Source organism: Leucoraja erinacea, chromosome 18, assembly GCF_028641065.1.
Source record: "Leucoraja erinacea ecotype New England chromosome 18, Leri_hhj_1, whole genome shotgun sequence".
Taxonomy (NCBI): Eukaryota; Metazoa; Chordata; class Chondrichthyes; order Rajiformes; family Rajidae; genus Leucoraja; species Leucoraja erinaceus.
This window is the reverse complement of record NC_073394.1, coordinates 36,269,211-36,293,922: the sequence shown is the minus strand read 5'-3', so window position 1 is coordinate 36,293,922 and position 24,712 is coordinate 36,269,211. Positions and strand designations below refer to the sequence as shown.

Here is a 24,712-nt window from a genome sequence, read left to right as displayed (position 1 = left end):
CCTTACCTCGGCTGGTGTCATAAAAATCATTTCCAAGAGTAATGTGCATCTGAAACACCGGGCAGACCTGAATCTGTATCTCCAGGCCAAACATAGTGCTCATCTGTATGTAGGTGGATGACTGTCTGTAAATTGTAATAGTGGCTGGAAGCAAAAAGTGTCATTCAGTTAGTTGCGATGGTCACTTACCACAGCAGGGACAAGACACAGAGCATTCAACCAGGGAAACAGCAGGATTATTTCAGGAGATTTTACGGCTTCTAGTCTGTAGTGTTGGGCCTTGTGCTTGGAATTAACACGACCTTGTGTTTGGATGTAGTGAGATAGAGAGAGAGAGAGAAAGGGAGAGAGAGAGAGAGGGAGTGGGAGAGAGAGGGAGAGAGAGAGAGACAAAGGGAGGGAGAGAGTGTGAGAGAGAAAAGGAATAAGAGCAAGAGAGAGAAAGAGAGAAAGAAAGATTGAAAGAAAGATTGAGAGATTGGGAGAGAGGGGGAGAGAGGAGGGGGAGAGAGGGGGAGAGAGGGGGAGAGAGGGGGAGAGAGGGGAGAGAGAGAGAGAGAGAGGGGGAGAGAGAGAGAGAGAGAGAGAGAGAGAGAGAGAGAGAGAGAGAGAGAGAGAGAGAGAGAGAGAGAGAGAGAGAGAGAGAGAGAGAGAGAGAGAGAGAGAGAGAGAGAGAGAGAGAGAGAGAGAGAGAGAGAGAGAGAGAGAGAGAGAGAGAGAGAGGGAGAGAGAGAGAGAGAGAGAGAGAGAGAGAGAGAGAGAAGGAGAGAGAGAAAGAGAGAGAGAGAGAGGGAGAGAGAGAGAGGTGTTAGAGAGAGAGAGAGAGAAGAGAAAAAGAGAGAGAGAAAATGAGAAAGAGAGAGAAAGAGAGAGAGAAAGAAAGAGATGATTGAGAGAAAGAGAGAGGGGAAGAGGGAGAGGGCGAGGGAGAGGGAGAGAGAGAGAGAACATGAATGAGGGAAGTGAGGGGGTGGAGAGCCAAAGAAAGATGCAGAGAGAGAAAAAGAATAATGAACAGATTATGATTTACTTTCATCTACTCCACGCCTCAACAACTTGAGGGTAAATCAGGTCAAGTTGAGTTTACTGTCACATGCATAAGCACAATGAGATACTGATACAATGAAAATCTTGTAGTAACACAATGTACTGTATCAAAAGGCCGATTAAACAGTGTATGAGGGTTAATTGTGAAAATTACTTAATGAAAGGAGTGTATGTATGCAAGGTGAGCATACATACATACATTTTGATCTGTTGCATGAGGTTCTGTCGAGACATTGGTCATTACATACTCTGTCAGTCTGTTCCCCGAGCAAGGACATGAGGAAGTTCTCCAACCGAAGCATGGAGGTTGGCAGCCCATGCCAGAGTCAGGATTACTTCCTGTGTTGAATGGCGATGTAATTTTTGCCATCAATAACTGCCATTTGGTGTTGGTGGTGGACACAAAATAGGTGTCAGAGGTTATGGGGAGAAGGCAGGAGAATGGGTTAGGAGGGAGATATAGATCAGCCATGATTGAATGGCAGAGTTGGAGGGCCAAAAGGCCTAATTCTACTACTATTCCTTATGCAAAAGGCAGTAAATTCTGGGCCAACAGTGTCTGTTGCAATAACGGGAGCTATGGGCTGAAGCAGCACTGGGAAGGGTCCTAAACCAGCGAGGAGTGAAGCGTCTGGGATGACCTACACACTCCGGTTAAGACCATTCACCTCTTGAGTGAGGCTTACGGGCCCATGGGCAAGATGTATGCCCACTGGGTGGGGTGTGCACCCTCTGAAGGGTCAGAAGGCCTTAGGGAGCGAATGGAAGAGTAGGGACACAGAAAACCCAAAGGTGTCATCAATAGCGGACCTGTAAGAATGGAAGATCGACACAAAATGCTGGAGTAACTCAGTGGAACTGGCAGCATTTCTGGAGAGAAGGAATGGGTGACATTTCGGGTTGAGATCCTCCTTCAGACTTCGTAGGAATAGATATGTTCAAAGTCAGGGATCAATGAATGGGGAGTTTGAATGCGGGGTGGGCCGCTGGCAGTTGGGTTTTATTCATTATTAGAGACAGAGAGGAATGCATTAAAAATATGGTGTGTGGGTGAGAAATATTTGGTGTGCAGATGAGAAATACATCACCCTGACACACCAAAGTCCTTCTGTACATCAATACTGCTAAGAGCCATGGCATTTACTCCATTATCCTACCACAATTTGACTTCCCAAATAGCAATACCTCTCACATATCTAGATTAAATTCCATCAACAACCACTACGCAACTTTCCAGCAGGCCCATGTCCCGATGCAACATTAGAAGACTTCCGCACTATCAATGACTCCACCAATTTAGTACATCTGCATACGTATTAATGATACCCTGTACATATACATCCACATCATTTATAAATATTACACATCTAAAAGATTCCAGCACTGATCACCAATAGTATACCACTGATTATAGACTAGTCCGAAAAAATACCCTCCCACCACTAACTTGCCTCGTATAGCAGGGCAACCAGAACTTCAAACAGTGCTCTAAATGGGGCCTTGCCAATGACTTGCACTGCTGCAACATGATGAGCCAACTTCTGCAATTAGTACCTTGACCGATGCTGGCAAGAGTGCTAGATGCCTTCTCCAACACCCTGTGCACTTGTGTCACCGTCTTCATGAGAATATATCATTGCACCCCTGGGTCTCTGTTCAACATTTCCCAGCCTCTAACACTTGCTGTATACATCCTACCCTGGGCCGTCTTAAACAAATTGCAATAATTCCCATTATCTGTATTAATCTATATCTGCCATTCTATATCTGCCATTCTATATCTACATTTATATCTATATATCTGCCATTAATTGACTAGGTTGATGAAGGTCCTGTTGTAATCTTAGATAACCATCTTCACTGTCTACTATACCATCGATTTTACTTCGGAGTCACGTCAGTGACTACGTGAAGAACCCCGCCAGGACGCATGCGTGTCATATCGCTTTCACGCTTGCGAAACGACAGGCGGGGTGGAGCGTTCCCCCGCAGCGGTCAGTTTGAAACCGCGACCTACAGGCAAGTGATTTACTCTGCGGTAGTTTTTGTCCCCGCGCTGTTTTACACGGGGGGGAAGCTGGACAAAATAGTGTCCACAAGTGCTGCGAGTGAAGCTGGCTGGGGAGGACCGCAAAGTTGCGGGAGGCAGCAGCAGCTGAATGCACAAGCCCCGTAAGTGGGATCAGCAGTGCCGACTTTTGGTCCCGCGCTGGACAGAACACCACGGCCGGGCGGGAGACTATTCAGAATGGGGCCGTTTGACAAGTCGAAAACGGCAGGAGGCAGGGTGGAACAACGTTCCCCCGTAACGACAATTTAAACCAAGACCTGCAGGTAAGAGCTGCGATCTTTTTGTGTTTTCCCATGCTGATTACAGGTGGAGAAACCAACGGGCTGCGACAAAGCTGGTGGGCTAGCAGCGCCCAGCGGCACTTGAATCACCTATAATGGGATCAGCTGTGCCCGATGTCGCCTCCGCACCGGCCAGATCCACTCCGCGGCCGGGCAGGAAGGCAAGACAAAAAACCATCAAAGTCGTGGACTCAGAGGAGTCCGACTTTGAGCAGCCGCGGGCGGCCAGCGACCGTGAGCGCTGGAGCCGCATGGAGCCGTGTGTGGAGCATTTGCTCCAACGTGACAGGCTCCGGGAGATGGAGTCGAGTCACTGTGGGCTCTATGTAAAACCCACAGCAGCACCTCTTGTAGGGCTGCACAGTGCTTCTCCCTCATCAGAGGGGAGCACTGCGGATCAGTTCTGGGCTGATCTGGAAGAGGGGTTTGCAGAACAGAAATCAAGTGTGCAGGGGGTGCAGGAACGTGAAAATCTACTGGACAAGGTGTCCAACTTCATACAGCCAGACCAGACTGGCCAAAACCTGGAGGACACCAGACACCGGGTAACTATATCCCAGAATGTTTCCTGTAGTAATTAATTGTATATGGAAACTCCTAAACAGTGGGGATAACAGCTTTCACCCGCACAGTGGATGAGAAGGACATATCGCAGGACCAACAGGATGCACTGGCACTGCTTCGCAACACACGGCCGTAGACAGCACCCTTACGCACCCACCAGTAGAACAAGACCGACTGGTGAAAGCTCGAAGGTCCGGTACACCAAACATGAGTCTTTCTTAGGCCATGGCCCAGACCGGCCTTCTTGGAAGATACGCAAACCTCCAGCATAAACCAAACCACAAACCACAACATCAACGAAGGATTTACAAAAAGAAGTAAACCTGCCACTGGTAACAATGGAGGTAGGTGGGTTCCCTACAAATTGCAGGGAGCATGGAGGTCGGGGGACACTACTCTCCTTTCTGGATGCATGGAGTATGTTAACTACCGATACTTATATTTAAGCAGTATCCAGGGATATACAATAGAACATATACCGAACCGAATGTTCGTACTTTCCGGTAAAGAAAGCGCAGGCTGAACTGGAGCGGCCTTACGCAAAAGGGGTAATTGGAAAATCCCAACACGAACCGCTAGAATTCGTGTCCAATATCTTTACCAAAAATCAAAAAAGATGGTGGTTGTCGCATCATCATAGATCTGACCAAATTGAATACATTTGTACAATATATTAATTTTAAAATGGAAACCTTTGTTACTGCTAAACTATTGATTGCCAAAGGTTACTTCATGGCTAGCATCGATAAAAAAAAAAATGCTTACTATTCAGTGCCTATACGAGGTGACCACAGATGTTACTTAAAATTCAACTGATCCCATCACACTGGCAATATAGAGCGCTGCCAAATGGGTTAACATCAGCCCCAGGCTGTTAACTACAATTTTGAAACCAGCCCTAGCGTTTCTACGGAAACAAAAACACATGGTCATGGCATATCTAGATGACATACTTATTGTGGGCAAAACTTTGGAATTGGCCAAACAATTTGGTTTATTATCCATCCAGTTAAATCTAAATTAACGCCTTCCACTACTATGGACTATTTGGGGTTCACCATTGACTCAGTTCACATGTCGGTGACTTTGCCAAAGGGAAAGGCTATAGACTTAATAGAGGCTTGCAATAACCTCATTAACATCAGTAAACGTCCATCAGATTGGTAGCAAAAGTAATTGGCAAAATGGTGGCTGCTTTTCCAGCCACACAATTTGGACCTTTACATTACCAAAATTTACAGAGAGCAAAAATACAAGCACTCAAAATCAATGCTGGTCATTTTGACAGACCAATGAAGCTACCAATCAAGCTATAATGGAACTAAAATGGTGGATAGATAACATTTGGCTTTGTTTCAATCCAATCATTATCAGCAACCCTTCTATGGTGCTACAAACTGATGCCAGTGCACTTGGTTGGGGTGCCACCAATCCCATCTCCAGCTGTGGAGGTAGATGGACTGCTCAGGAGACATCATTATTACTAACTGGGCATAAACTACCTGGAAATGTTGGGTGCATTCTATGGCCTAAAGTCATATTGTACTGGGTCATATCACCAGCATGTTAGACTACAGATTGACAATACCACCGTGGTAGCATATATCAACCACATGGGTGGAAACAAATCAACATCATGTAACAATCTGGCTAATACAATTTGGCAGTGGTGTATCCAGAGAGATATTTGGATATCAGCTACGTACCTACCAGGTAAACTAAATTTAGTCGCAGACACCAGGTCACGCAAATTTAATGAAAACACCGAATGGATGTTGAATAAAAAGTATTTGCTGATAATACAACACGATATGGAACACCAGATATCGATCTATTCGCATCCAGGCTTAATCACCAGTTATCAAATTATGTTTCATGGGAATCAGACCATGGGGCAGCGGCGACAGATGCATTTTCGCTGCATTGGGGGGGGGGGGAATTGTTTATTTATGCATTCCCTCCTTTCTGCCTCATCAGTTGGATATTAAGGAAAATACAGCAGGACTCTGCGCCATCAACTGCGCCAGAAGTGCCCTATCGGCTTATCTATGGCAAGGAACAGTGCGTCACTCTGTTGGAACTCACCCACTGGTAACAAAACTTATGAGGGGAATTTTAATACCAATCCCCCAAGAACCAGGTACTCCCAAATATGGGATGTGAGTATTGTCCTGAAGATGCTCAGGAATTGGTCTCCAGCAACAGCTCCGTCCCTACATCGACTGACATTAAAAACAGTCGTGCTAATGGCATTGGTCACGGCACAAAGGGTACAGTCATTACATAAATTAAGACTGGACAACATGACTTCTTCATCTGAAAACATTACGTTTCATATTTATGAATTAGTGAAACAGAACAGACAGGGATCAGCGGGCCACAATATCAAATTTAGGTCTTACCTAACAGATGATCATCTCTGTATAGTAAAACTTTTGTCGTTATATATGGAGAAAACGAAAATCATCAGAGGAAATGAGAAGGCACTTTTAGTCAGCCATAAGCAACCACACAAAAAAGTGTCAGTCCAGACCATCTCAAGATGGCTGAAACAGGTTCTAACACAGGCTGGGGTGGATACTAATATTTTAAATCTCATTCCACCAGGGCTGCAGCTACATCGGCAGCAATGCAGTTGGATGTACCAATGGACCAAATCCTCAAGGCAGCAGGATGGTCAGGGGAAAAAACACTCCAACTATTTTATCATAAACCAGTCATTAAAGCTGGAACATTTGCAGAAAAAATTTAAGTTCTGTAATTTAATTACCAAATGCAAACCTATCGGCAACCTATCATAATATAAATAATAAACACTGCTGATTCCTGTAGTACACCATCTGTTACAGGCCTCTACTTTCAAAAACCACCTTCTTACACAATCTTCTGTTTCCTACTTTTAAACCAATTGTGTATCAAATTGGTCAGTTTGTCCTAGATCCCATTTGATCTAACCTTCCAGACCAGACTACCAAATGGTACCTTGTCAAACACCTTGCTAAAGTCCTTGGAGATCACCTTTACAGCACTGTGTCTTTCAGTCTTCTTGGTTACCTCTTCAAAAAACTCAATCAAATTTATTAGACACAACTTCCCATGCACAAAATCACCTGACTCTCCCTAATCAGTCATTGTCTTTCCAAATCCTGATTGGTGTTATTTCTTAGATTCACTTGGAAAATCAGCGAAGTTAACAGTACAGTCTTGAGGATAATTCACGTTACAGAAGAGGAGGTGTTGTAGGTCTTAAAATGTATTAAGATAGATAAATCCTGGAGACCTGATAAGGTGTATCCTAGGATATCGTGGGAAGCTAGGGAAGAAATTGCAGGCTACTGGCAGAAATATCTATATCATCGATACCTGCAGCTGAGGTACTGGAGGGTGGCTAATGCTGTGCCTCTATTTAAGAAAAGCTGTAAGGAGAAGCCTAGGAATTGGTCCAAGTCAGCGTGGATTTACAAAGGGGAAATCCTACTTGACCAATCTTCTGAATGTTTTGAGGATGTGACAAGTAAAATGGATGAAGGAGAACCAGTGGGTGTTGTGTATCTGGGCTTTCAGAAAGCCTTTGACTAGGTCCCATACAGGAGATTAGTGGGCAAAATTAGAGCACATGGTATTGGGGGTAGGGTACAGAAGATTGGCAGACAGGAAACAAAGAGTAGGAATAAACAGGTCCATGTCAGAATGGCAGGCAGTGGCGAGTGGAGTGTCGCAAGGTTCGCTGCTGGGGCCGCAACTATTAACAACATATATTAATGATTTAGATGATGGAATTAAAAGTAACACTAGCAAATTTGCAGATGGCACAAAGCTGGGTGGCAGTGTGAACTGAAAAGAGGATGATAGGAGGTTGCAGAGTGACTTGGGCAGGTTGAGTGAGTGGGCAGATGCATGGCAGATGCAATATACTGTAGATAAATGTGAGGTTATCCACTTTGGCGGCAAGAACAACAAAGCAGATTATTATCTCAATTATGTCAGATTAGGAAAAAGGGAAGTGCAATGAGACCTGGGTGTTGTTGTACACCAGTCACTGAAAGTAAACATGCAGGTACAGCAGGCAGTGAAGAAAGCTAATGGCATGTTGGCCTTCATAATGAGAGGATTTGAGTAAAGAGGTCCCTCTGCAGTTGTACAGGTCCCTGGTGAGACCACATCTGGAGTAATGTGTGCAGTTTTAATTTCCTAATTTGAGGAAGGACATCCTTGCTATTGGGTTAATCCCCAGGATGGCCAGACTGTCATATGAGGAAAGATTGGAAAGACTGGGCTTGTATTCACTGGAATTAGAAGGACGAGAGGGAATCTTATAGAAATGTATAAAATTATAAAAGGACTGGACAAACTAGATGCAGGAAAATTGTTCCTAATGTTGGGGGAGTCCGGAACCAGGGGTCACATTCTAAGAATAATGGGGAGGCCATTTAAAACTGAGATGAGCTGTGAATTTGTGGAATTCTCTGCCACAGAAGGCAGTGGAGGTCAATTCACTGGATGAATTTAAAAGAGAGTTAGATTGAGCTGTAGGGGGCTGGCAGAATCAAGGGATACGGGGAGAAGGCAGGCACGGGTTACTGATTGTGGATGATTAGCCGTGATCACAATGAATGAGTGCTGGCTCGAAGGGCTAAATGGCTGCTTCTTGCACCTATTTTCTTTGTTTCTAACTATAGACCGATGAGACTAACATCAGTAGTGGGTAAGTTATTGGTGAGGAATCTAATTAAAAAGATGTTGTTAAGTTGGACAGGGTGCAGAGATTTACGAGGATGTTGACGGAACTAGAAGGTGTGAGCTATAAAGAGAGTTTGAGCAGGCGAAGACTTTATTCCTTGGAGTCGAGGAGGATCAGGGGTAATCTTATAGAGGTGTATAAGATCATGAGAGGAACAGGTCGGGTTAATGCACAGAGTCTTTTAATCAGAGTTAGGAAATCAAGAACTTGAGGTCATATGTTTAAGCTGAGAGGGGGAAGATTGAATAGGAACCTGAGTAGTAACTCTTTTACACAAATGGTGGTGGGTGTATGGAATGAGCTGCTGCAGTAGGAAGTTGAGGTAGGGACTATCACAACATTTAAGAACCATTTAGACAGGTACATGGATAGGATAGGTGTAGAGTGATATGGGGCCAAATGCAGGCAGGTGGGACTAGTGTAGATGGGGCATGTTGGTCCACATGGGCACGTTGGGCCGAGGGCCAGTTGTAATCCTGAAGGGCTCAATGAGTGTAAGGTGGACACAACAAGCTGGAGTAACTCAGTGGGACAGGCAGCATCTCTGGAGAGAAGGCATGGGCGATGTTTCAGGCCAAAACCCTTCTTCAGACTCACCGGATATCAATCGACGTTTAAGAAGGAACTGCAGATCCTGGAAAATCGAAGGTAGACAAAAATGCTGGAGAAACTCAGTGGGTGAGGCAGCATCTATGGAGCGAAGGAAGAAGGCAACATTTCGGGTCGAGGCCCTTCTTCAGACTCAAGACTGAAGTGCTTGAGGTATAAGTCGAGTCTGGATAGGGTGGGACTATTTTCCCTGGAGCATAGGAGGCCGAGGGATGATATTATAGAGGTTTATAAAATCATGAAGGGCATAGATACGGCAAATGGTCACAGTGTAAATGAGTCTAAAACTGGAGTGTATCGTTTGACTTGAGACTTGAATAGGTGGGTATATGGAACCAGCTGCCAGAGGAAGTGATAGAAGCAGATACACTTACAAAGTTTATTAGACATTTGGGCTGCCACTTAGATAGAAAAGGTTCAGAGGGACATCGGCCAAACACAGGAACATGGGTCTAGCTTATGTAGGTAACTTGATTGACGTGAGCAAGTTAAACTGTGTATTTCCATGTTATATAACTCTCTGGCTCTAGACAAGAGCTGGGAAGAGTAGATTGGGAGTGGATGTTAATGGGCAAGTCCGCATTTAACATGTCAGATTGAAGAAGGGTCTCAACCCGAAATGTCACCCATTCCTTCTCTCCAGAGATGCTGCTGCTGCCTGTTACTCCAGCATGTTGTGTCTATCTAGGATGTTGAGGAATATAAAGGAAGCACGAAAGTACTTAAACAAGGAATAAAGATTGCCAAAAGGGGCCACTGAAATGTCCTCACTGAGTAGGATTAAGGAGAATCCCAAGGCATTAAAGCCAAGGTGAGAAGATAAGACAAATTAAGAACACTGGAGGGAATTTATGCCTGGAATCAGTGGAAGTGAGCGAGGTACTAAATGATTACTTTGCATTGGTATTCATCAAGGAAAAGGGAGTGGAAGATCGTGAGATCAGGTGGAGGAATGTTGATATTCTTGGGTATGTTGATACCAAGAAAGAGGAGGTGATGGGTCTTCCAAATATTAAGATGGATGTCCTCAGGGCCTGATGGGATCTATGTCAAGTTATTGAAAGAGGCAGGAAGGACATTGCTGAGGCATTGACAAAGATCTTTGCATCCAGTCTCTCGACAGATGGGGTCTCGGAGGCCTGGAGAGTAGCCGATATTGTTCCTTTGTTCATGATAGGCAATAGGGGTAATCCATGAAATTATGAGCCAGTAAGCCTTGTATCAGTGGTTAGAAATTATTGCAGAAGATTCTTGGGGAAAGAACATTCATATCTAGAAACAAAGGACATTAGGAACATCACCATAGCTTTGTGCAAGGGAAGTCTCATTTTACAAAGTTGATGGAGTTTTTGGCGGAGGTGACGAAGGTAATTGATGAGATTATACAATAGACAATGGACTATAGACAATAGGTGCAGGAGTAGGCCATTCTGCCCCTCGAGCCAGCACCGCCATTCAATGTGATCATGGCTGATCATCCACAATCAGTACCCTGTTCACGCCTTCTCTCCATATCCCCTGACTCTCTTTAAGAGCTCTATCTAGCTCTCTCTTTAAAGTATCCAGAGAACCGTCCTCCACCATCCTCTGAGGCAGAGAATTCCATTCTAAATGGCTTACCCCTTATTCTTAAACTGTGGCCCTTGGTTCTGTACTCCCCCAACTTCGGGAACATGTTTCCTGCCTCTGGCGTTTCCAAACCCTTAATAATCTTATATGTTTTAATAAGATCCCCTCTCACCCTTCTAAACTCCAGAGTATACAAGTCCAGCCGCTCCATTCTCTCAGCATATGGCAGTCCCGCCATCCCGGGAAGTAACCTTGTGAACCCACGCTGCACTCCCTCAAATTGGGGGACCAAAACTGCACACAATACTCCAGGTGTGGTCTCACTAGGGCCCTAGACAACTGCAGAAGGACCTCTTTGCTCCTATACTCAACTCCTCTTATTATGAAGGCCAACATGCCACGCGCTTTCTACACTGCCTGCTGTACCTGCATGCTTACTTTCATTGACTGATGACAAGGATTAGGTCAGTGAATGTTGTATACATGGACTTTCATAAAGTATTCGACAAGGTCCTTCATGTCAGAAGATTGAGTCACATGGGATTGCCACTTTTCATTTCACTGCGCATCTCGTATGTGTATGTGACTAATAGACTTGACTTGATTCACAGTGATTTGATATATTGATACATGATGATTCAGCGTAATTATTGGATGAGGGAGGGGTCGGTCAGAGGCGGAAGTAGGGGGTTGGACTGAGTATAGAGCACAGTGATTAGAGGAGGGAGATGTCCTGGTGTAGCAAAGATCATAGAGCGGAGTTTGAATCGGCCCGTTCGCAGGGCCTTTCATCGCCCGGCGCGGCTTAAAATCGGCCGTGGGATCTTCCACCGCCCTGAGGTAAAATTGCTGCATCAAGGCGATCGAGGCCGGGCGATGAAAGCCCCCGCGAACGGGCTGATTGAAGCCCCACGATTCGGGGCGGATGAAGCTGCTGTTGCTGGAGTTCGGAGTAGGTCACCAACCAGGTCATCTCCCGATGTTATCGTCCACAGGGCCCACGGCCGAAGCGTCGCGTGTGTGTGTGCGTGTGTGCGCGCGTGTGCGGCCACGAAGAAATTCTGTCCCCCCCATGTGTTGATAGCGATTTCCGCCCCTGGTTCCATCACACTTAGCTTGACTAAGTAATAAATATTTAATTATTAAATAAAATGTTATTTACCACAACCAATCAGGTTCACATACTCTATGTGGCCTAACCCAGAGAAGGCACCCACAGTACCTCTCAACCTGCACCAGTACCATGTCTCAGCAAAGCTAAACTGATACTGAGAAATTGTCTGTGGATTGTACACCTGGGTGACAATGAACAGGACATCAACTTTCTCACATTTCCTTACAACGTAGTGGCCATTTGGCCCTTCGAGTCAATGCCAGCTCTTATAAAAGTCCTGTTCTTACTTTGCGGTAACCAGTTGTTTCACATGCCCAGCAACTCCCCCCATTCCCTCAATACCCACCTACTCTATGGGCAAGTTACAGAAGGCAAAACAGAGCAACCAGAAGAAGCTCAAGTGGTCACAGAGAGTAAAAGTAAACCATGCACAGAACCCAAAGCTAGGATTGAACCCTGATTGCCAGCAACACTTCAACTGCAGTTAATCCTTAAGCAGCTGCCATCGCACAGAATAACTGGTCGAATAACTTCGAACTCAGTGACATTGGTCAAGTTTTTCTTTGTGTATCTTTTGTTACCAAGCAATGAATTGGCCTTCGACACATTGGGTCATTGGGTAACAATGGCCAGTGCTCTGTTGGAGTGAATGGTCAGTGTTATTCCTTCATTACCTGTTTTGAAGGGTAACTTCGTGATCTCATTATTGACTGTAATCATATCCTGCTTTGAAATTTCGATATTTAACTGAAAAGAAATGAAAAGCACAGTAACTCCATTGAAGGTAACGTCAACTTAATCAAGTAAGATCTTGTTTAAATTTGAATGTACATTGGAGGAGAAAAATCAAGGCACATGCTTTGTCAATTCAGCACAAGGATATCAGATTGGCTGAAGTTGCTCCATTGATAAAGCTAGTTGATATGATACGATACAATAGAACTTTATTTATCCCAGGAGGGAAATTGATCTGCCAACAGTCATAAAAATACTAAATACACAAAACAGAAAATACATAAAATGTGAAATTAAAGTGACGGGTGGAAAGACAAGGAGAATGTACAAAGATTGTGGAGGGGGGGGGGGGGGGGGGGGGGGGTCAGTCAGTCAGTCTTAGTCTGCCCCATGACTGTTGTATTAAAGTTTGATAGCCACAGGGAAGAAGAATCTCCTGTGGCATTCTGTCCTGCATGTTGGTGGAACCAGTCTGTTGCTGAAGATATCCCTCAGGTTGACCAGTGTGTCATGGAGGGGGTGAGCTGTATTGTCCGGGATGTTCCAAAGTTTGAGTAGCATCCTCCCCTCCAAGGCGACCTCCCATGAATCCAACTCTGCCCCCAGGATGGAGCCAGCCTTCCTGATGAGTTTGTTACAATGATGATTGATACTGCTGTGTAAAGACAGAGGATCTCTCAAAAAACAAGGACGGAATTCTTTCTCATGGATGGCAGGGCTTGTTTTCCCTGGAGCAAAGAAGGCTGAGGGTTGAGATGCACCAAATTATGAGAAGCATAGAGAGCTTAGAGTCAAAATCATTCCTACGATATGGGTATCAACAACAACAAATAATAGGTTTAAGGTATGTGGGGGAAGCTTCAAAGAAGATTTCAGGAATATGTTTTTCACATAGTGAAGGTCTAATATCTGGAACTTACTTTTGGAGTCAGATATAATCACATCGAACACAGACCTCATGAAGGCAATTGGGAATAGATCAGGTGGGCAAACAGGTCAGCATGGGCTGAAGGGCCTGTTTCTGTGCTGTGCAAACTCTATCAATTAGACCAGGTTAGTTTAGTTTAGAGATACAGCGCAGAAACAGGCCCTTTGGCCCACCGAGTCCACACTGACTAGCAATCCCTGCACACTAAGACTACCTTACACACACAAGGGATAATTTACATTTATCCAGGCCAATTAACCTACAAGCCTGTACCTCTTTAGAGTGTGGGGGAGAAAGAGAAAGAGAAAACCCAGAGGGAGAATGCACAAACTCCATACAGACAGCACCCATAGTCAGGATCGAACCTGGGTCTCTGGCGCTGTAAGGCAGCAACTCTACCACTGCGCCAACATGCCTTCCCTAGGTGGGACACTAAGTGGGTCACTGCATAGATATACATTTGCCCTCTGAAGGAATCACCTTACCTTGTCATTGGTGTAGGTTATGGCCGTCAAGCAAGTTTCTGATTGTTTTTTACCGCACTGTTGGAAGGTTGCTGTTATATATCCATTTTCTGGAATCTTTGGACTCTGTAATATAGATATTGATAAGCCAATAACACAACATATGTTTTATTGGAATGAAAAGTGTGAAAATCAAGTTGTAGAAGCTGGTAAGGTTGGATGCTGGGAATTTCAAAAAACAAATATCAAGGTCATATGTAAGGGGGAAGTATGCTGTTAATCATCATAAGTATAATCATACTCATAATCATACTTTATCAGCCAAGTACATTTTGCAACATACGAGGAATTTGATTTGCCATACAGTCATACCAATAAAAACCAACAAAGCACACAAAATACATTTTAACATAAACATCCACCACAGTGACTCCTCCACATTCCTCACTGTGATGGAAGGCGAAAAAAAGTTCAATTTCTTCCCTTCTTTGTTCTCCCCCATTCGGGGGCCTCGTGCCTTCTGCTGACGGGACGATCTTGGCTCCCGTAGCTTGTGGTCGGGCCCTCTGCATTGGGGTGATCAAGTTCCCGCTTTGGTTCCCCGCGCCGGGCAATCGGACCCCGGGTCAGGACTAGCCGAACCTCCTATGACTTTGGAGCTCCCCGACATCAGTCTCTACCCTAGACTACGAGCTCCTCGATGTTGAAAACCGCAGGCTGCGGTTGGAGCGTCAATCGCAGGCAAAGGATTGCAGGCTCCAATGGTAAGTTCACGGACCCGCGGTGGGGCTCAAAGTCAATCTCGAGCAAGGCCTCCAGCTCTATGATGTTGGGCCGCAGATCGACCAGAGATACGATCCAGAAAACAATCGCATCTCCGGCAAGGTAAGAGATTGTGATAAAAGTTTCCCCCCGATCCCCCCCAATTGGCAGGATACTTAACAGCATTAATGCCGAGAGGATTAAGATCCAGGTCCAGGTCCACAGCTCTCTGAAAGTAGCAGTACAAGTAGATAGAGTGGTAAAAAATGTATATAGTTTGCTTGGCATCATTGGTTGAACCACTGAATATTAGAGTCAACGGGTAACGTTGCAGCTTTATAAAATTTTAATAAGGTTGCATTTGGAATATTGTGTGCAGTTCTAAGCACCCCACCACAGGAAAGATGTGGAGGATTTTGAGAGAACACAGATGTTTAGCAGGTCTGAAGAAGGATCCCGACCCAAAACATCCCTTATCCATGTTCGCCAGTGATGCTGCCTGATCCGTTGAGTTACTTCAGCACTTTGTCATAAGGTCATAAGGAATAGGAGTAGAATTAAGCCATTCAGCCCATCAAATCTACTCTGCCATTAAATTATGGCTGATCTATCTCTCCCTCCTAACCCCATTCTCCTGCCTTCTCCCCATAACACCTGTACTAATTAAGAATCTGTCTATCTCTGCCTTAACAATATCCACTGAATGGATAATTGATTCAGCAGGGTTTTTTCAGCAGGATACAGGTGGATTGGAGTATTTTAGCTTTCAGGAGAGGTTGGATGAGTTTGGATTGTTTTCCTTGGAGCATCAAAGAAGCTGAACAGAGGTCTGACAGAAGTAATCACATTTATGAGAGGTATAGATAGGGTGGAGATTCACAAGCTTTTTTCCAGAATAGAAATGGCATATATTAGAGGATTAAAGAGTTTATTTTCATGCTGTATGGTCTACGAGTTACATTCACAGGCTGGAAATTGGCCTTCAACCCAACATACCCCAGCTGTCTATTCTAGTCCCATTTGCTCATATTTGGCCCATATCCCTATGAACTGTTCCCATTCATACACTCGTTCAAATGTCTTTAAATTTTGTGACTGGATCAGGTTCCACCACTTCCTCTGGCAGATCATTCCATCCTCGTACCAAGTACGTACCACCTTCTGTGTGAAAAATGTTGCGCCTCAAAGTCTCATCTGATCTAAGACTCTCATGATTTTACACATCTCTACAAGATACCCCTCTATATGCGAAGGAAAAAGCTCCCAGCCAGCCCAACCTCTTCCTACAACTCAGTCATAGGATTCTTCTTTTTACCATGTGTTAAGCCCCAGTCCCACGATGCGAATTTACCCAAGAGCTCTCCCGAGTTAAAAAATAAATCAAACTCGTGGTACTTCATCACGAGTATTTTTTTACTCTTGGAAATTTTTCACACTGTTGAAAAAACTTCACGAGTTTCCGCGTTCCCCGTGTGCCTGCCGTTAGCATTACGAGCTACTACGAGACATCCACGAGCTCCGACGTAGCAGCTACGTACATTCTACGTACTTACCACGAGTTTGATTTTTTTTTAAACTTGAGAGAGCTCTTGGGTAAACTCGCATTGTGGGACAGGGCCTTTAGCATAGAACGTAGAAAAGTACATGATGCATGTAGAGGCACTGGAAAGGGTGTGGAGGTTTAGTGAATGGTGTGATAACAAGGAACTGAAGAAAGAAAGAGCATATAGCACTGTTAACATTAGTGGGAAGCCAGAAGGTTGAGAAGCTTTGAAAAAAAAACAACAGAAGGTAACTAAAAAGGCAATAAGGGAAGAAAAGATGAAATGTGAAAGTAAGCTAGCTAATAATATAAAAGAGAGTGTCAAAAACGTCTTCAGATATATAAAGAGTAAGAAAGAGGCAAGATTGGACCACTGGAAAAGAATGCTGGAGAAGTGATAGTGGAGAATAAAGAAATGGCAGAGGAATTGAAGAACTGTTTTTCACAGCGAAAAACACGAGCAATGTGCCTGAAATTTAAGAGAGTCAGTGGGTTCGAAGTTAGTGGAGTGGCTATTACTAAGGTTAGAGAGGCTGAAAGGTCTGAAAGGTCAGAAGGTGAATAAGTCACCTGGACCAGATGGACTGCACCCTAGTGTTCTGAAAGAGGTAACTTCAGAGATTGTGGAGGCATTAGTTGGGATCTTTCAAGAATCACGAGAGTCAGGAAGAGGTTCCAGATGATGGAAAAATTACAAATGTTACTCCGCTGTTCAAAAAGGGAGCAAAGTAGAATAGAGGAGACGATAGGCCGGTTAGTCAAAGTTCAGTGGTAGGTAAGATTTTAGAGTCCATTATAAAGGATAAGGTTTTTGAGTACTTAGAAGGGCGTGATTAATTAGGCTGAAGTCAGCATGGTTTTATGAAAGGGAGATCTTGCCTGACAAACTTGTTGGGATTCTTTAAGGACATTAATAGCAGGACAGACAAAGGAGAGTCAGTGGATGGTGTTTACCTGAATTTTCCAGCCTTTGATACGGTGCTGCATGAGAGGCTGCTAAAGAAGAAGAGAGCCCATGGGATCAGAGGGGAGATAGTAACATGGCTAGCAGGTTGGTTGGCAAACACAAATAGTGGGAATAAATGGGGCTTTTTCTGGTTGGCTGCCAGTGACTAGTGGTGTTCCGTAGGGGGTCACTGCTGTGGCCGCTCCTCTTCACGTTGTATATCAATGCCTTAGATGAAGGGCAGGTAGTGTAGAGAAAGCAGGGACTCTGCAAAAGGACTTGGACAGGTTGTGAGAATGGGCTAGGTAGCAGCACATGGAATACAGCGTAGCAAAGTGCGGAATCATGCATTTTGGTAGAAGGAATAAAGGCAAAGACTATTTTCGAAATGGGGAGAGAATTCAGAAATCAGATGTGCAAAGGGATATGGGAGGGCTTGTTTAGGATTCTCAAAAAGTTAATTTGCAAGTTGAATCGGTAGTAAAGAAGGCAAACGCAATGCTAGCATTTATTGTAAGAGGGCTACAATACAAAACCATGGATGTAATGCTGAGGCTTTATAAGGCACTGGTCAAATGGCATTTGGAGTATTGTGAGCAGTTTTGGGCTCCATATCTGATGATGGATATGCTGGCGTTGGAGAGAGTCCAGAGGAGGTTTTACGAGATTGATTGGGTTAACATATGATGAGCGTTTGACGGCACTGGACCTATATTCGCTAGAGATTATAAGGATGAGGGGGTGCGCTCATTGAAACTTACCAAATCGTGAAAGGCCTGGAGAGAGTGGATGTGACCAGAGGCCATAGCCTTAGAGTAGAAACACATAGAACGATGAGGAGGAATTTCTTTAGATTGTGGTGAATCTGTGGAATTCATTGCCAATGCAAGGATGTGGAGGCCAACAATGGATATTTTTAAGGTGGAGATTGATAGGTTCTTAATTAGCAAGGATGTTATGGGTTATGGGTAGAAGGCAGGAGATTGGGGTTGCGATGACTGCATGGTGCAGTAGACTTGATGGGCCAAATGGCCTAATTCTGCTCTACAACATGAAATTATGAAGTTGCTATATTATACCAAAGATAGACACAAAATGCTGGAGTAACTTAGTGGGTCAGGTAGCATCTCTGGAAAACGTGGATAGGTGACGTTTCAGGTCGGAACCATTCCTCAGACTGATTATAGGGGGAAAGGAAGTGCCCTCGCTCCCTTGTTCCACAGCTCCCAGCATTGTTTTCCTCTTGAGATCACACCTTCCCTCGCCCACAATGGGCTTGCCAGACACTGCCCACCTGAAGATAGACGCAAAAAGCTGGAATAAATCAGCGGGTCAGGCAGTATTTCTGCAGCGAGGAAATGGTGACGTTTCAGGTCAAGACCCTTCTTCAGACTTCTGGCCTACCTGAGCTCATTTGTGGCCGGCCCTGATTGGTCCTGGTCTTTTCTTGCCTCCACCTCTTCACCGTCCTCTACTTTCAGTCTGAAGAGGGGACCCAGCAGTAAACGTCACCCATCCTTTTTCTCCAGAGATTCTGCCTCACTGCTGAGTTACTCCAGCACTTTGTACCTATCTTTGATATAAATCAGCCTCTGCAGTTCATTGTTTGTACAAGAATGTAATTGTCACTGAGTAGGAACTTTGGGAGATGGTGCTCTTACTTGGACCAGCAGATACTTGCAGACGCCATGGAACCTGTATCTCTTCAGATCGAAGGAAGTGATGAACGATCCTCCGCTGACCGAGCAGGTCCCCGTACATGGCTCACTGGTGCAATCCCAGCGGCCGACTGAGCACAAGCTGAGGACAGAAGGAAGAGAGTGAGCCGAACAACCGCACTGCACACCTTCCACGTCCTATTGGCAATGACACTCTTGCCTAGTTTGCACTGCTGTGGAACGGCATGTGACTAGCAGAGTCTGCAAAAAATGTCTTCATAAAATCTCACATCCCTCTCCAATCTCCTCCCTCATCTTTTTAATTTATTTACATGATCTGGGCCCTTGTGAAGAAGGTGGTGAACCATCATAGAGTGAAACAACATTTGAAACTGCCCTTTGGCTCAACCATGCTGACCTAGATGCTGTACCTTATCGAAGCTAGTTCCATTTGCCTGCATCTGGCTGATATCGCCCTTCCATGCACCTGTCCAAATGTTGTTTAAATGTTGTTATTGTCCTGACTCAACTATTTCCTCTGGCAGCTCGGCCAATATACCAACCTCTGTGTGAAAAAGCTATCCCTCAGGTTCTTATTTAATCTTTCCCCTCACTTGAAAACTATGCTCTCTCGTTGTTGATTCCGCTGCGCTGCGGGAAAGACTTTGTGCATTCACATTATCTATCCCCCTCATGATTTTATACGCCTCTATCAGATCTCCGCTCAGCCTCCTGAACTCCAAGGAATAAAGCCTTAGCTTGTCCCAATCTCTCCGTAAAGCTCCGGCCCTGAGCCCTGGCCACATCCTTTGCCTTCTTTCCAGCTTAAAGGCATCTTTCTTGTAGCAAGATGACTAAAACTGAACACAATACTCAAATACAGCCTCAGCAACGCCTTGTTCCCAAGGCCTTAGCTTTCAAGTGAAGGTCCTGCCTTGGTTTGACTTCTCAAAACACAACACCTCACACATTCACCATTCCTCAGCAAATCAAGATGCCATTAGAATTCTTGATAACCATCGTCACTGTCTATGATACCAGTTATTTGTGTCATCTGCAAAATCATGCCTCATATATTCTCATCCAATTTGTCGATGTAGATAACAAACAGCAATGGGCCCAGCACTGATTCCTGAGGCACACCACGTTCACAGGCCTCCAGTCCAAAAAGCAACCTTCCATCACTAGCCTCTGCTTCTTACCATGAAGCCAATTCTGTATCCAGTTAGACAGATAGCCAGTTAGGTAGCTCTTCCTGGATCCAATGCAATATCATCTTCCAGAGCAGCCTTACATGCGGAACCTTATCAAAGGCTTTGCTAAAGCTCTTAAAGCCCTTTGTCATTACTTCTTCAAAAAACTCAGTCACAAACTCAATATTCTAAACCACTGCAGTCCCCCTGGTGAAGGTACTCACAAATGATTGTTGGGAAAGAGCCAGTGAGACAGATGGATGGTACACAAAAGGACAGATAAGGAGAGACAGCATGGAAACTGACCCTTTGGCCCAACGAGTTTGTGCTGACCATTAACCACCCATTTATATTTATCCTAAATTAATCAAATCCAATGTTATCCTCTCCATGTTGTCAATTGGTCCCAGATTCTTCAGTCACCCTGCACACAAGTGGTGAGTTGCAGAGGCCAATGAACCTACCAACCAGTTTATAGATCCATCTCAACCTATTGTGGAACCTGTGGTCAGTGGTGTTCCCATGCACCTGCCACCTTTGTGCTTCTTGGTGGTAGAGGTAGAAACAAAATGCTGGAGATACTCAGCGGGACAGGCAGCATCTCTGGAGAGAAGGAATGGGTGATATTTGGGAAATGCTGGTGGGTTTGGGAAATGTTGTCAGAGTGGCCTGGCTGAGTAACTGCCTTGGAGGGTACACACTGTAGCAATTGTAGACTGCTGACATAGAAAATGAATGACTTCTGGCTGATGCTCGCTCTTCACTCCCACTCACATCTTGTTCTCCTTCCCCTCTCACCGAAAATACTTCTCCACAAATTAATCTTCACACAAGCCCATCACCTCTGCATCTATCTTACTCAAGGCCCCCTGCCATCTTTGCTTCTCAACCTTATCGTCCCTTCCCCATGCGGACAGAAAAGCCTATCAGTTAACAAGATGGACACGGAATGCTGGAGTAACTCAGCAGGACAAGCAGCATCTCTGGAGAGAAGGAATGGGTGACATTTCGGGTCGGGACCCTTCTTCAGACTGATCATATGAGTTAGCAAACTGGTGCAGGAGAGCAATAACAAACACAGGCAGGAGGACAAAGGGGGGACTGCCGAGAGAACAAAGGGGGTCAAACTCAATACTTTGTAACTTTGTCGGCAGCCTCTATGTGGCGACTCTTTGCAAAGTAACAAATCTCACTGTGACATGTCACATGTGGCAATAACATATCAATTCTTTCAGGATCCACTCCCCAGCCATGATTTGAAAGGTTGTGTGCTCATATTACCAGGATTTGCACAGAGCATCCACTTTCTCTCCAGACGGATGAATTTTCCCATTCAGCACACATGGACACTGCTTCAGCTTCATGCAGGAATAGCCAAGGAAGGTTTTGGAATAATCAGTCTCTGTGGTAAATGAGAACAGTTGTCAGTCCTCACAAAACTGCTGAATGATAAGCATACATGAAACAGGGACCTGCTCTGCCAGTCAATAAGATAACTGTCGATCTCATCTTGCCCTCGGCACCACATTCCCACTCTCTCCGTACCCACCACCTTCTCAGTGCACCTGCACCTCACTGTACTAATGTATATGACCATAAACATGACTCGATATTACTTGACCCTTAACTGCCTTGAATGCATTTAGTGACTCAAGCTCCCTTGGATGGGGGAACTCCAAGAGAAGAAATTGCTCTTATCCACGTGTGGGATCGATGTGTTATCAGCCCTCACCTCAGCTGATGTGATTTATTTGCTGGGCAGTGTAATGAGATGAACTCCCTGGGAGCATCCTCTGGTTCTGCCTCAAATACAAGGAGCATGTGGACCCAGATGACTAAATGATCACCAGGGTTTCTCACACCGTAGCACCGTTGATGCTGAAAGCCAGTGCATCCTAATGCCACCTCAAAGGCACAACTTCCCCTTCTCCATCCAGGATATTTTACCACAGTGTCTCACCGTTACAGATATGGACGGAGAAATGACAGATGAAGTTTAATTCAAGCAAATGTGAGGTGTTGTACTTTGAGTGGTCCAAAGTAAGAAGAAATAATACAGTTAATGTTAAGAACCTTAACAGCATTGAACACAAGTGCTGGAGTAAGTCAACAGGTTAGGCAGCAACTCTGGAGGACATATATGAGCAATGTTTCAGGTCTGGATCCTTCTTCAGTCTGAAAATGGGTCCTTACCAGAAACATCACCTAACCACATTCTCTAGAGATGCTGCCTGATCCGTCGAGTTACTCCAGCACTTTGCGTTCTATATAAGATTCCAGCACCTGCAGTCCCTTTTGTTTATCCTTAACAGCATTGATGTACAGAGGGATCTTGGGTTCGAAGTCCATGGCTCCCTCAGTGACAACACATAGTTAGAATGGTAAAGAAGGTATATGGTATAGAAAACAAGGAACTGCAGATGCTGGTTGGGAAAAGAAGAAACAGTCTGAAGAAGGGTCTCCGCACGAAACGTCGCCTATTTCCTTCGCTCCATAGATGCTGCCTCACCCGCTGAATTTCTCCAGCATTTTTGTCTACCTTTGATTTTCCAGCATCTGCAGTTCCTTCTTAAACAAAGTGCTGGAGTAACTTAGCGGGTCAGACAGCATCCCTGGAGAACAAGGATAGGTGACATTTTAGGTTGGAATCTTTCATCAAACTACTTCTCCTATCCTTTTCAGGCATACGGTAGGTGTGCCTTCATTGGTCGGAGCATTAGGTATAGGAGTCAGAAAGTCATGATGCAGCTTTAGAGGACTTTGGTTTGGCCACATTTGGAGAACTGTGTGGAGCAGACACCCTGTGGCAGGAGAGAAGTGGAAGCTTTGGAGTGGGTGCAGAAGCAGTTTGCTAGTATGTTGCCTGGATTGAAGGTCTCAAACATGAGGAGAATGTGGACTCCAAGAACATAAGGGTCACCACAGTTTCTGAATTACATTGCAGCACTTCTGAGGCGGAAACCCTAAGTGTCCTAATCCCACCTTAGGGCAGCGGTGGAGCTATTGCCTTACAGCACCAGAGACCCAGGTTCGATCCTGACTACTGGTGCTTGTCTGTACGGAGTTTGTATGTTCTCCCCGTGACATGCGGGGGATTTCTATCAGATCTTCAGTTTACTCTCACAATCCAAAGACGTACATGCTTACAGGTTAATTGGCTTGGTGTAAATGTAAAAAGTTGTCCCTGGTGTATGCAGGGTAGTGTTAATGTGTGGGGATCGCTGGTCGGTGTGGGCTTGGTGAGCCATAGAGCCTGTTTCCGCGCTGTATTTCTAAAATAAACTAAAATTAAACGTCAAAGACACAACTTCTCCTTTGCAATCCAGGACATCTGGCCTCAGTGTCCCTTGGTCAGCTGCATCGCAGCCACTGTGCCTGGAACAGCACTTCCCCCCCCCCAGGGAATAGACAAACTCTCAGCTCGCCCATCCAGTCTGAGCCTCCTGCCCATCTTCGGCCCAATACATACTGCAGTCCGTCACGTCGTTCTGCCAGTTGACCAGCCGGATGCCCCGAGCCTTGCAGGCCAGCACGTAGGAGTGCAGGGCCGAGCACATGTAGCCCTGGATGTTCTCGTAGTTGCAGGTCTCGTACCGGCAGCGCTGAAAGGGAAAGAAGGCGTGAGTGGTGCCAGCACGGTTACTCTCAGAGGAACTGGGGAAGACGTCTGATTGTGCATCATCCCATATATTATAAGATAACTCAAAACAAACCTTTCCCACAGCTCAATTACCCACAAGATCAGGTACCATAGAGTCATAATAGTCAAGTGCTTCTGCCCACATTTTACCCATGCTGACCCCAATTACCTGTATATTAATCCTATTTACCACCACTTGGACCGTAGCGTACTATGTAGCGTACTATGTGTTGGTGTTTCAGGTACAATACTAAATGCTTCTTAAATGTAAGAGTCTTTTCCTCAATCATGTTCTCAAACAGTGTGTTCCACATTCCAACCAGCTGCTGGGGAAAAATAATTTACCATAGAACCCTTCTCATTTCAAGTGGTGATAAACTCCTCACCTTAAACTATCCTCTGGTTAAAAACTGTGCCACATTAAAAAGCTTCTCACTGTCCACCCGATCTGTGCCTCTTGTAATTTTGGTGGCCTCTATCAGGCCTTCACATACCAAATATATCAACCCTGCTCTTTTCAGTCTCTTACCACAGCTGAATCCCTACATCCCGGTTACCATCCTGGAGAATCTCCCCTGCAACCTCTCCAGGGCAATTGCACTCTTCCCATGATGGAGCAACCAGAACTATATGGAGTACTCCAGCAGTGGCCTAATCAATTTTTATAAAGTTATATCATAACTTCCATGCTGCCGTATTCCATGTCCCAGCTAATGAAGGTAATTGTCTCACCCGTCTTCTCCACATTATCTACCCATGCTACTGCATTCAAGCATGCTCAGACTTGTACCACATGTGACCTCTATTCCTCAAGACTCCCTAGGGCCCTACCATTCATTATATCTAC

At 45.0% G+C, this 24,712-nt stretch overlaps 1 protein-coding gene across 1 annotated transcript in view; it reads right to left on the bottom strand.

Moving 5' to 3' along the window:
- LOC129705932 (mucin-6-like) overlaps positions 1–24,712 on the bottom strand; it is a 143,243-nt gene that overhangs the window by 42,634 nt on the left and 75,897 nt on the right. Inside the window, exons 16-21 of the mRNA XM_055649861.1 lie at positions 23,695–23,827; positions 21,507–21,627; positions 19,036–19,174; positions 14,145–14,249; positions 12,671–12,743; positions 7–144 (exon numbers count right to left, since the gene is read on the bottom strand). Coding sequence (XP_055505836.1) covers positions 7–144; positions 12,671–12,743; positions 14,145–14,249; positions 19,036–19,174; positions 21,507–21,627; positions 23,695–23,827 — 709 coding nt within the window. The remainder of the gene's footprint in view (positions 1–6; positions 145–12,670; positions 12,744–14,144; positions 14,250–19,035; positions 19,175–21,506; positions 21,628–23,694; positions 23,828–24,712) is intronic.